We start from the raw sequence: 13,864 nt of genomic DNA, 5'->3' as shown, positions 1-13,864 counted from the left end.
TGATTGGTCTTCTCACACGCTTTTACAGAAATCACCCTTTGTGAAATGGGACTGAGAGAGCCGGCTAGTTTTGTTGACCACATCCCGAGAGACCGACTGTAAAGTTGTGTATTCCACACCAAAACATCTCAGTAGGGTTCGAATGGAGGGATACAACTGTGTCAGGCTTGAGGGTGTGTCCATGGTGTGTGTGTTTCTGGAGCCGACGTCGCCTGTGTTACACTCAGACAACCACAGTTTAACCAACACATGCCCAGGCAAACACACAGGAGCAATGTAGTCATGGTCGGAACAGATTTCTGTGTCTTTGTCAGCACCAAAGTACGTTTGAGAGACACAAAGTACGATGGATCCCGTATCTGGGAACGACTGAATTAAACAGAGCCTGGGTTATGACAGCTGTAGTCATTTAAATAATGACTTCAGGGTGTTTTTTAATGGGAAGGATCTGAATTGAAAAAGTAAGCACATAGCATTAATGTCAAAAGAATGGGGACATGTGTCAATGTGACAATTTTAATTAATAAAACAGCATTCCTTATATTCCCTCTACCACTATTTGCTATTTTGAAAAACACTACATCGTTTAACAGTGCATATAAAAAACACATTCTGAACGTGGGTGTGCTGTTCCCACAATGTGAATATGCACTAGGCCTTGAAAAAGTTTGTCAACACATGGAAGTGCAATAGCATGCTATAGAGCAAACAAAAATAAATGTTGTATTCCATACTGAAGTAATATTTTGACATTTTATCATACAGTTACAGTACAATGTCTATGAAATATCAGTGAAAAAGTATATAATCTTTTTTTCCCCCCCATTCGTATGAATTACAAAAATAATTGCCTCTGTACACATATTCAAAATGTCCAGTGGTTTGCATAATAGTTTGATTGGATCAATGTCTCTGGTCTTCGTCACTATAGGCCTGTGAAAATGAAAGACGAAAACATCAGTCTCCTAGAAACTAAAATCAGACACATTTAACCACTAATAAAAATAAGAACTATGAAACCATTTAATATTTGAAAATGGCATAGACAAACATGAGGTGGAAAATGAGGCCTGGTGCTACCCAATGTAGGTTCCAATGACCATATTTCACAATAAGTTCTGGGAGAGCAGTGATTAGGTTCATTTAAGTAGAGCTTTGAGCTTGGTTGCCGTGGCAATGCTCTGGCCCCTCTGATAGCCAAGCAGCAGCCTGCTCTTAGATCTCCCTCCAGACTGGCACACTGACACTGGGAACTGTGGGCACCTTCAGAGCCACAAGAAGGAGAACCGCAGACAACCTCAAACCAGACAGACTTTCTCCTTCTCCCAAATGTTGACGCTGAGAGTTGACGCTGTCTGCTGCGTGTAAACTCAGAACCCAAGTGACTTAATGGAACTGGGCAAGAGCGTTCCAGTCTCCACACATGACCGGTCCCCGCCATTTCAGAGCCATTGTGCCCTCCATTTAGCCTGTGACGGTAATTGAATGGTCCATAAATGAAGGTGGAGGCTTCGACAGTAAGTCACCCATTGGTAGTTATTTAAGGTAATATGTTGTGGCTTTACAAATGAGGTCATTGACAGACATTGAGACTCCCCAAATTTCAGGCTGCTGCTTACAATAGCAAAATTGTTTTTTGGTGACCTAAATGATACAGAACATTCTGAGGTGAGTCTGTCTGGTTTCAGGCTGTGAAGCCTCTTACTGTTCAGATTCTCACCTGAAAACACAGATCTCTTATTGGCATCTCGTGCACTACCTGTAAAAAAAATAAGACAGAAAATGTGTCAAGTAGTGCAGCATGATAACAATAATTTTAAATACTGAGAAATATGCTTATTCGCTGTCCGCTACAGTAAGAGTGAGAAAAGCTATACAACTTTCATACTTTATCTTTCTGTTAAATATGAGGCTACGTCCAAAAGCCTGCTAGCTTTGCTTAGTACAAACACTGGAAATGGGTTAACCTCTTTCCAAAGTCTTGGCTAACTGGAGAGCTTCCTGTTTAACAGAATATATGAGTAGTAACACTTTTGTCACATACTGTAACTCTCAGCAAGAAGGTAATTTTCTTCTAATAGTCAGTTGCATGGTTTGATTTTCATCATAACTGAGGCTAATCCATTTGATAGGATTACATTTTCCCACCAGTTTCAACATCACCTTTGCTTCTGCCATAAGTGATTTGGATTATTAGTTGATTAATAACCTATCTTTAAAACTATAATCATTGAATCCTATCAGTAATCTTGACAGGTGTAAAAGGAAACATACTGGTTTACTTTCACTGCACAGCACAGTCTATGATGAATTCATGTGTTGAACCACAGCTATAAAAGGACAATGGGGTTAGGAGTGGGGAAAAGGACAGACTTCTTTCATCTCCACTGTGGTATGTGTGGTTGTCCCAATGTGGAAGTTTATAGAATAACAGGAAATTGCTATGTATTTTCCCCCCATTTAGCTCTCACCATCACACTTGGCGCCAGCTCAGACACATCTGCTGTGATAGTGCTAAGAGGGTGTCACTGTGCTAATGAAGTGAGCCCCATTCACACATGCGCATACAGGTACATGGGCCAACTCAAGCAAGTATGGACACATGTAAGATTCTCTTTTATGAGAATCTTACATGTACAATTTATGAAATGGCTGTGAAATAAATGAAAGCAAATCGAAAAAGCAGATTTTTTTAGTAATTTGGATTTAACTTGATTTTGAGTAGCTTCATTTGGAAAACTTCTAAGTGGTAGGCAGTAGAGGATTTCTCTGATTATTGACTCTGTTCCTTTGTTTGTAGATTACAATTAAAAAAAAACTCTTTGAGGTGCAAATTGAGTGTTCAGTTGCCAGTATGCAATTAAACTGTATTTTTTATAGGTAAAAAAAAAATTCACCTAAAGAGATTAAGGGGAAAAACACTCTCCCTGATTAATGCAATCACTCCCACATTTAATGCACACACTTGCATATGCGCACACACACACACACACACACACACACACACACACACACACACACACACACACACACACACACACACAAGGACATACAAACCACATTTCAGCAAACAGTCCTGTGAGCCCTCTCTCACGCCAGAAAGTGCTTTGTCACGTCTTGTGGCTGTTGGGTCTCTTTTTCCCTGTCAGTCGCTCTCTGCCTCTCTGAGTCACCTCTAATTCAATGTGTGGCTCATATCCCTTCTCGACATGCCATTACCATTGCCAAGGCTTTAGAGCAGCCCCCTAGGTGCTATTAGGAAAATGTATCCATTTATTTTGCAAGTTACACATCTGGAGGAACTTGTCAGAGGAGTTATATTTTAATTTGCTTGATCTTTTGGCCCATGCTGATGTTTGGAGAAAGCAGAGCTAAGTTAATTTGACAAGATTTCTGAATTCATTCATGGCAGATTAAATTTTTGGACTTGGGTCCATCAACTTCTGAGCTTCCATTTTTGCCCCAGTAGCGGTGGGATCTAAATAAAGCAATGTCAGTAAGTTTGTTGGTCTGCTGGTAAGGCAGGTGATCCATCCAACGTGTTGATTCAGGGCAAGATATCTTGACAACCACAAGCCAGATTACAATGATATTTGGACAATAAGGTCATCAATTTCTCCTTGAAAAACACTCTGGTCCAAAATATTGTATATCAACAAAAGAAAGTGTGGAATTTCACTGTCCCATGAAGATTACTCATTGTGATTTTGGTGATGTTGTGACCTTTTACTAGGCAAACATTTCTATTTGTGTCAGTTACAAATTCCACAGTATGGGTAGATCAATATTTCATGCACTAAACCAATTCATGTTCCCCAGAGGATGAACCACGAGCATAGTGACAGTCTTTCCACTTCCAAGGTTTACACTTTTGCCATCCCTAGACAAAAATATCTCATAATAATTAAAAAATTATAATATTGACATGAGTTGCTGAGCACAATCCTGTATCTCCTTTATGATAAATGTTACTCTTCAATTCCCTCTACTGTAAAGACTGAACAAAATTCTCAATTTGCTTGTTCTGTCCAACATATTCATGCCCCACACAGCAGGCCTTAAAACTACCTATTCTGCTTAAATATGTCATGTTTATATACGTTAGTTTTCATTTAGTCCAGCTATAACCTAAACATTCATACAAACATCTCAGGGGATCAGAGACGTTTCACCATACGTTAACCAATGTTAAGCGAGCATACAGTACATTTGACAGTATGTTAGTGGACCTCAGTGGATTGAGAACTACAAGTCTCTGACAATCCGACCACTGTTGCATACATTCATGGGATTAATGTACCAGGACATTTAAGGAGGTCTGTTCAGATTCTGTCATGTTCAAAGCCAGAGTTATGTACTGCACTGTGTCCCAGCCAGACCACTACTATGACTCATTGTAACAGTTTATGTTCATAAACTGGATCTTGATAAAGATATATCTCTTACATGATGCCAGGACTGGACATTTTACATGACGTTTCCTCCCAATGAAACCCCCAAGGATTTCACCCAACTGTGAAATATAGAGATTTTCCTGTCAGCCCTTGTGCTCCATCTCAAAATTTTACAAGAGATACTTGCACATCAATCTTCACTTTTTAACAGATCTATAGCCCACTGCATTAGCTACTCACTGTGGTAAAGTGGCATTACAATAATTAAATGAGCCTCGCGTCTTATGCCCCTGACACACCAACCAGAGGGCAATCATCAATTGAAAAGGCAGTTGGACTGATCAGTCTCCCAGAGTTGGTCAAAAAAAGTGCTTCGGAAATCACCAAAGCGACAAGATGTATACATCTCCATAACAGCAGGTGGCACTAATCTATATTGTAGCCCAAAAATGAAAACCAGCAGCTGATTGGATGAACGCGTTACATGTGTCTGGCTTCTCCGGAAATTCAAAGCCAGACTGTCATGGCGGTTTCTTCAGAATACAATCTCATATTTTACTATATTTTACTCAGCAAAACTTGTTTCTAAAAAAAAATTTTAAGCAAGGAATAGGCCATGCAGCTGCTGAATCTGTCATTTCAGATCGACAAAGGTCAGTTTAAAAGATTTTTGTCAGATTTTGAGAGACTCTAGTCGAGCTTATCCCACTAATCTTTTCCAGGCTTGCACTCCGCCACTCAGATTGGTCATTTGAGTCTGACTGCCGGCAGTGCCTGCCGTCTGACTGAGCATGTCAGGTTGGCCAAAATGATGCCGACGAACCCTCCGGACCCCGCCAGACCACTCTGGACGGACAATGGCACAGTTCACATCGAACAGACTCAAGTCACCGACCTTGCCAGACTGTCCAACTATTGGGTTGGTGTGTCACGGCCTTTACAAAGAAAATAAATGTGGGAAGGTTAAAACATTAGAGGGGCAATTTGTCAAAATATATGAACTGTGGATTCAACTGAGAGGCTTTGAGAAACTCCCAGCAAACGCTCCAGTAAACAGAACCTGGATGAGGAGATTATAAACATTCAAATGTAGGGTTTAAAAAAAGAGAACGGAAGAAACAGAAAAGGTAGGTCACTCACTCTTATCCTGTTCAGGAGGCTCCAGGATGTCACTGTCTGTGTCACTGGGAATATGCCAAGGCTGTCGGATGGCCTGTAACTGCTGGTAAAACTCATCCTGATATGGAAAAATAGAACAGAACAGAAATTATGAAAGACAGAAGACAATAGAGATAGAAGGGTTAGTATTAGAGAATCTTAATCAGTCTGTTAATTTCAGTCTATTTGCCCCTCTGCATTTACTGTACATGTATTATTATTTAAGGTTTTGTGGTGAATGAAAGAGAAACACATGAACAGAAATATGTATTCATTCCAGCTGCAAGATATCATTGAGCCGTTTTAGATTTCAAACATCAAATCTAAATCAATTTTATCTTCACATTGAATGTCTTGATCATAAACTCAAAGATCTCAAAAACTGACACATAATCATCTTATCTACTGAAAGTCGTAGGGCAAAAAATTAAATAATACACTGCCCCATGCTACCTACAAAATATTTTTTTGTCTTTCTTATTTTCAGTGCTCAAATGATGAAGCTACAGTCATTTAAATGACTACAAAAGTAGTCAAGAAAGTAGTAGGCAAGAAAGACAAAATCACAAGCGTAACAAACATCACAAGCATATCTTCTGTGCCTCCAGTATTTGAAAAGGTTCAAGACTCCTGAATTCTCTAAACAGGCCTCGTCCTTCTACATGGGACCATGTGGTCTTAATAAAAGCTGACTGGGTGCACTAGTGTTTAGGATAATCTCACTAGGTGTCCACTAGCATAACTGTCAAAGTGTATACAGAGGGACTGCAAAATTCCTGCCCACCATTACTAAAACCTTCAAAAAAGGTCTCATATTTAACAGCAGCACTGTTAAGTAAATCATGAAAGGAAAACAAGTAAAAAATCCCATTGAAAGTTCTCCTTTTATGCCAGACTCATTTTTCCACAATGAAATGACATCCTACTGTATGGACCTCCATGACTCTCCATCAAACTCCACATGATGTGTGTGTGTGTGTGTGTGTGTGTGTGTGTGTGTGTGTGTGTGTGTGCGTGCATTTGTAAAGGCTCTCATGTCCTACAGACAACTTTCCTTGGGCATTGAGCCTGTTTGACACCTAGCACTCTCACCTCACGAAAAAATTATAATAAAGTTGGAGTGATTTTCAAGTCAGTGACCCAAAACTTTATGACGATTTTACTCTAGGTTTTACACACTGTGTGCCCTTGATCTATTTCATTGCTAGATAAATGTTACATGTGGGAAATATCTAAAATTTAAAAATTTGGAATTTGATGCCAAACCACAGAAATGGAAGATACAGTGTCAATTAAAGGAATAGACATTTTGACATTTAGTTTTTTTTCATGTCGAGAATGGTCTCAATCTTCTCATGTAACTTGGCAAGAAAGCAAATTTCCCAAAAGTTATTGTCAAACTGAAACTGTACTTTTAAACTGCCCGTTATAACACGGCTCTTTTTTTGGTTACTTTTGTAAATGTGATAAAGCCTTCATAGTTAACTCCGTGTTGGAAATAATTTACTTTGTGAAGGAAATGCTGCCACAATTCAACCTTGCCTGCTCCTCATTTTCTATATTAGGACACCATGTCATGCAATACTGCTTAAATGACCTCTAAGAGCTTTTTGATGATGAAGTTATGTCTCTCAGTTTCAGGTATTACCTCAGACAGATAGGCCCGTAGGCTGGCACCTAGGCTGTCTGTAGTGCTTAGGCCAGGAGGGGTGAGCAGTGGTCTGGGACGTGTGGGCTGACATGTGGGTGTCACAGGGCGGCTCCGTGACCTCCTGAACGTCACCTCTTTATGAGATCCAGAGTTGAAGGTGGAGCGTGTCAGTAAACTATTCGGGGTCAGGGGCCTGCTGGGCGTTCTGGGGGTTTGAGTCCTACTCCCAGGGTTGCTGGGAGATTGAGTTCGACCCATGACCAGGGAGTTGGGTTTGGGGCTGAGCAGAGGGAGGCCCACACCGCAGGGCTTGCCTGAGAGGCTGCCCGCTGGAGACTGGGGTCTAGAAAGCAAGCTGGTGAGAGGAAGTGTGTCGGGTAGTGTTCTGTGACGGAGAGGGGTGTGGAGCAGACTACTTTGCGGATTGTTGGAGCTCCGAGTTGTCATCTTCCCTACTTCTGCCAGCTTGGCCAGGTCCTTCTCAACCTCTGGAGGGAAAAAAGGGGGAGATAATCCAAGTCAACGTCCAGATTTCATATTTAAAACAGAGTTAACACATCTAATAACTGAACTGAGGGAGTGAGTTAAATACTATTTTTTCCCCACACATTTAAACGACAATGTTCAAACTGGTAAATGAATTAAGATAAAGTCAGGCTTATTTTTATTACTATTCACAGGCTATGCTATGGAGGTTGGTATGTGTCCTACAAGACTGATGATTCACAAACTTTACTGAGCATTAAAGTGGGCGAGACTGCTTGGTTTAATCCTTCTTCTGGGCAATGATGACAATATTTATAGACCCTGTAAATTGTGGTGAATCCAGCTTCCTCTGTCAGAAAAGGTTCCAAGTTGATATACAGTAAGCACAGCATGGTTAAAAAAAGGTTCCTTTTCCTGACAAAAACCCGTTTGTTTGCATCACTGGTAGTCTCAAAAACATTTCTGTTTGTGAAAGAAGTGCTGCTGCCAACTTCTGGGATCAACATCTGGGTAATTTTTTCCGTGTTTTATGCTTTTGTTAAACATCTTGGCAATTGGAATTCAACAAACCAGTCTGGGACTTATCATTTGAGAGGGATAATTTCAGGAATGACTCACTAGAAGCGAGTATTTCTGGAAAACTGTATATGTGTGACGTTAAATAACAAAAGGAAGCATGACAAGTATTTCACAAACCTTGACTTCCTTGTTTTTGAACAGATTGTGCTTTTCTCCTATACAAACAACATTTTTCCATGCAAAAAAAAAAGAAGCCACTCTACATTCGACTTTGAGACATTAGTTAGTTGGTTTGAAATCTATTCCAGACTGTTTTGTGTACAATCCTTCTGGGATCAAAAACATTTCATTCTCTGACATGCATAATTAGATTGCTTTTTCTGTGCTTAATCAGCTCTGATTGCTTGGAGGTCAACCTTTAGAGTGAGATACAATGCAGAGCACACACTGCTTAGTGCCTTGCCCAGGTGCTCAATAATTGGCATAGGTATACTGTATGTTGTGTCTGTGTTGCTTTAAACCTAGTGCTTTCTACACATGTTACTTCTCTAAAGAATTAGGAGGAAAACTACAGATACAGGTTACCACTTGGCCTTTCTTGACCTCAGTAATTGAAAGTTGGAAGATAATTAACTTTGTGAGGTCTTGAAGGTATATCATGACATCAGCTTGTGGCAGGACTGCAGTATGAAACATTACAAACCATAGCGAAGCTTTGTTATTTGCTTGATAGTCTGCATGGATAGCTACATAGTGACCAAAACAGAAGTCCCACACATGAAAATTTCCAGTTAAAGCCCTTAACCACCCACACCAGGTCCAGAATGAATGATGTTATCATTATATCGTAAACAGGATATGTTCATTAGCAATCTGTTCCCATAAAGCTGATATGTCTATCTCAAGATATTTACCAGTAAAATGATAAACACCACATGTTTTTCCTGTGAAAATCTTCCCCCGTTCCGTAAATGGTTTCTCCACTCATGATTTTATTGAAAACATGCTTCCTGGCATTAATGAATAACCTATTACAAGCAGTTTTTTTTTTTAAATTCTGTGCAGTGATCAACCCAGATATACTACAAGCCATCTCACAGACACGGATATAAAATGACAGATCTAGAGATCAAAGCGGTAGAATCCAAATCCATATGGTATAAACCTTTGACAGGATTTGATTCAGTAATAAAGAGGGGAAAAAAGAAAGACGGGGAGAAAATGAGACAGTGGGAAGGAGACCCAAAGAAATAGAAACAGATCTAAAGTCTTTGATCAAGCATCAGTTGCACGTGGTGAGAGAGTACAGGGCCATAGCACGCTATTCAACCATTCAGGACCCATGCAAACTTTAATAGGTCCCTCATCTGAAAATAAACCAAAGCACTAATGACATATCGCTTGTCTGTAATTAATCTTTAGGTTTACAACAATACAACATACTGCCTGCTAGAATAAATTAAAATACTAACCATTGTCCTTTCATAGATAAATTAAGTACAAACTTGGGCAGAAGTACAGATTCCTAATATGATGCAACTAAGACTGGGTACTGAACCTTAATACTTTATTTTTTTAAGATAATTTTTTAAAAATTGTTTAGCCTTAATTTGACAAGACAGTTGAAGACATAAAAGTGGAGAGACGGGGGAATGATATGCAGCAAAGGGCCGCAGGTTGGACCAGGGCCTGCTGCGTCGAGGAGTAAACCTCTATATGGGTGCCCGCTCTACTAACTGAGCTATCCAGGTGACCATGAACCTCAATACTTTTTTGAGAACAGACCAAAAATGTATCTGTTGCATTAAGTATCAAAAAGTGTCACAACTCAAAAGCTGAGTATGACTCTTAGGGCACATGAGCTTCACACTATCACAAAAGGCAGACAAGGGGTGATTTTTAAAACCACATAATTGGTGTAACAATATAAGATGAAACGTAAGGCTCCTGCTCCAAATGTGGAAAGTATTAGCAGCTAATAAAGGCTTGAAAGAGTTGAATTAGCTTGTTGAACAGCTTCACTGAGCTGCCTGGCGGGAGCCCTCGGCCTGAATATTCAGTAACTCTGCGTAAAACAACTAGAAATGAATGCCATCTGAGGACCTCTGGGACTAAACTGAGTGTGTTCTTAACACAAAGAGTCCTCTTTTAGTGCCTCCTGAGCACCAGCATGCTATTTTGTTCTGTAGGCACGGAGGCAACCAGTGTATTCCGCGCCGATATGCGGATGAGAAGATGGGTGCAACTGAAACCTGTTGGGTGACAGTAATAGGTTCACTAAGTCGGGTATGTGAAGATCTTTACACACAGTGATGCTGTAAAACAGAGTGGGAGGACATGCGTCAACAAACAAGTGGGTGACACATGATGGTAAATGGCGACAGTCCCACTGGCCGCCACTCCAGGCTTTCATCTGATTTGTGGATACATACTTGATCATCATGACAACAAAAGCAGTCTGAGTCCCCCAGAACACCCATATGTCAAAGATATGCCTTGAACTGTATTAGGAAAAATAATTTCCAGAATGCCACACAAATTTCAATGTGTCATAACAAACCAGTCATTGACGCAGTTAAGCTTTGATCACTTCCAAATGACTCAGCAGAGCTGGAGTTATTGATTGAACTTGTCAAAGCTGGAGTTAAGATAAATTCCTGGTATGGGGAAATTATTTTAATTAGTTTTTCTATTTAGTTTTGACACATTTTTACAGGAAATTATAATTAACCAAGAAACCCCCCCCCCCACTCCTCACAAGTGCTCTCTCTGCTTTCTATTTCATAAGTCTCTGTAGTGTGTGTGTGTGTGTGTGTGTGTGTGTTTGTGTGTGTAAATGTTTGCACAGTGTAGACTAAGTTTTGTATTCCAAAGACATATTTGATCTGACTCACCCATACTATTCATCATTAAAGCCACTAATAAATACACAGACTAACATATATTTGCACACCCCAGCACATATACATGCACACAACACCACACAGAACTGCCTACCAGCAAGCTGTTTGCCCATGTTCTCCAGCTCTTTAGAAAAGAGGGAGTCACCCAGTAGCAGACCCGTCTGCCCGACAGAGCTCCCACCTCTCACAGCCTTCAGATCAGCCTCCCAGACAGCCTGACGCTAGTTAGCGAGAGCAGAAAAGAGAGAAAGTCACATTAAAAGAAAGACCCTTCAATTAACTCTTTATATAATTTTCAGCTATTGCTGGAAATATCTGAGCCATATCTGCTGGAAAAAAGGGGCAATTATTATTTTATGGGCTTTAGAAAAACACAAGAAACCACAGCAAGTGTAGATGAAAGCGTAGAGCTTGCAGTGCACTCTGTTTAGTGTATACGGGATGCTAGACTGTCAGTAGTGGTTCAGGACATTTTTGGTTAACTATCAGTAAATCTATAGGAGCTTGTATGCACACTAGTCTCCTGGCAAAGGGCCTGACAGCAGCAAATCTTGCACCGGCAGTAGGAATTTTGGATGGTTCCTTAAGAGCGGAACATATTGGTATTATGCAAAAAATAAAGATGACTATATTCCAAAGCATATGAGAGAAAATAGTTTCTAAAATAGGCCAGGTTGGATCACTTATAGGGACTCTTTTGGCCTTCTTGGCCAATTGTATGATTTGTAAATGGACCTGTTTGAGAGACTTAGATTGTCAAGTCCTGTAATGGCAGCATGTCTAATCCCTTATTTATTCCTTTACTGGGACATAAGTGGTCAGATGATCCTTTAAGCCAATGGACCAAGTGTACAAGAGCTTCAAGCACAGGTGAGAAATAAAATCTATCAGCCATAATTCCACCTCCTTGTAATGTTTGGTTTACACTACATAAGTTATGATACCGCTAATGCCAGCACTCACTTGATGTGCTAAGCACTTAATGAGATACAGAGTTGACTTGACAAAGTGCTGACACAGAGTACGGCTCTGGGAGATCTGGTGATATAAATATCGTGCAGTCTTTCAACATTTAAAGACAAACCTGGGATATAGCTGGCTCGCTAATTTTACGATTTTCAGGATTCAAAGTGGACTTAAAGTCTGTTTCCAAGAGGAGGTAGTGTGAAAAACAAGTGAAGTCTTCTATCCTCTGATAAATGACAGAACATGATTCCCAGGGTCTATGGCATTGATCTTTGTGCCTGTCAGATACATAAGGCTTTCTGTGGCAGCAGAACCACCACACCACAAGCCAATCCTTAATTACAGCCCTCTTAAAGAAGCAAGGTGGGTTGGACATTACAACTGAATCCCCTCCCCAACTTTATTTCACTCTCTTTGGTGGTATCAGCATGACCTCATCTTGTCCTTCATTCTCTCTGGGTATTCTCATCTCTGGCAAACAAGGCCACCAACAGTTTCTTAGTTAAAGTGTCCCCAAGTGCATTTTCCTAATCGTTATAATACTGTGAGTTGGTTTTAAAGCTATAATTCCTTGTAAAGTCAACGCTTCACCTTGATTTTATTAAAAAGGTCCAACGGCAAAATTCTTATTGTGGTACCTTAAGAAAGCCCAGTCTTGATTCATGAGACCATTTGAAATATGGAGATTTACTTGTATAAACAATGTTCACAGTTTAACATATGCATTGCTCCCCTGTCCTTAAGCTCCTCTGTCCAATAAAGGAAAGACTACACTGTAATCAGGACCATATATCCTGGAGACTGCAGACCAGAAGCTAGTGGTACTGTATAGTCCTATGGCTGGGCAAACAAACAGGATTTATGGAGTCTGCAAGCAATTCATTTTTCTAGATAACATCAATAAATAAACAGACAAGACATTACAATGAAAATATGACTGTTGTTACATCAAGTTTGGTGAAGGCATATGTATTTACAAACTCACCTAGAAGACGTCAACAGTGCCATGATAATTAAAAAATCATGTACAAATCAACAAGGCTCTACATGGTAGATAAGGGCAAAAAGACCCCAAAAAAACAAAACAAAAGACAACTTGATTAAATGCCAAGGAGACACAATGACGTGAAGAAAAGTGATTTCCCTTCACCATAAAGCAACCATTGTCCATCCACAATGTATGACATGAGTGCAAAGGAGTCAAACATTTGTTTCCTCGTTGTTTGGATACTAAGATTGGATGCTTTAATCTACACAGACAAAAGAGAGAAATGAAGAATGAGAATGAATGCCTTTTCATCTCCAAAATATAGAGCAGCTATAATTTTTAAATGACTTATGAGTATATTAATGTCAGTGGCGCAAAACCAAAGTTGTATAATCTCTCTCCCAGTATGACAAAACTAAAAGACCTAAAAAGAAAAAAGGGAAAACCCCTCTGGTGATGCTTCTGCCCAACTAACAAACAAGGATCTTGTTTCTTACTAAATTGATTCCATGTTGAGAGCAAACAAGACAGAAAGAGAGAAGATGGAAGTCTGGAGTTAAATATTTTATAGCCTGCATGTGTGCAGCTATACGTGTGTGGTCAGCAGTAATAATCACCACAATCTGGGGTTTGGTTCAACATTGCCCTCAGCACAACAAGAACAGTTTGGGATGTGTGCATGCAGTCACAAACATGGTTTGAACCTACTGATGGCTTTGCAAAGCACAATTGATCACACAAGCACACGCGCGCGCGCGCACACACACACACACACACACACACACACACACACACACAC

At 40.1% G+C, this 13,864-nt stretch overlaps 1 protein-coding gene across 1 annotated transcript in view; it reads right to left on the bottom strand.

Moving 5' to 3' along the window:
• Nucleotides 1-13,864, bottom strand: part of c22h8orf34 (chromosome 22 C8orf34 homolog) — a 63,493-nt gene that overhangs the window by 1,458 nt on the left and 48,171 nt on the right. Inside the window, exons 11-15 of the mRNA XM_032504180.1 lie at nt 11,206-11,332; nt 7,201-7,691; nt 5,535-5,631; nt 1,721-1,759; nt 1-933 (exon numbers count right to left, since the gene is read on the bottom strand). The exon at nt 1-933 is cut by the window's left edge and continues 1,458 nt beyond it. Coding sequence (XP_032360071.1) covers nt 926-933; nt 1,721-1,759; nt 5,535-5,631; nt 7,201-7,691; nt 11,206-11,332 — 762 coding nt within the window. The 3' untranslated portion in view covers nt 1-925. The remainder of the gene's footprint in view (nt 934-1,720; nt 1,760-5,534; nt 5,632-7,200; nt 7,692-11,205; nt 11,333-13,864) is intronic.

Source organism: Etheostoma spectabile, chromosome 22 (genome assembly GCF_008692095.1).
Source record: "Etheostoma spectabile isolate EspeVRDwgs_2016 chromosome 22, UIUC_Espe_1.0, whole genome shotgun sequence".
NCBI classification, from domain to species: domain Eukaryota; kingdom Metazoa; phylum Chordata; class Actinopteri; order Perciformes; family Percidae; genus Etheostoma; species Etheostoma spectabile.
This window is presented reverse-complemented; position numbering and strand designations above follow the sequence as displayed.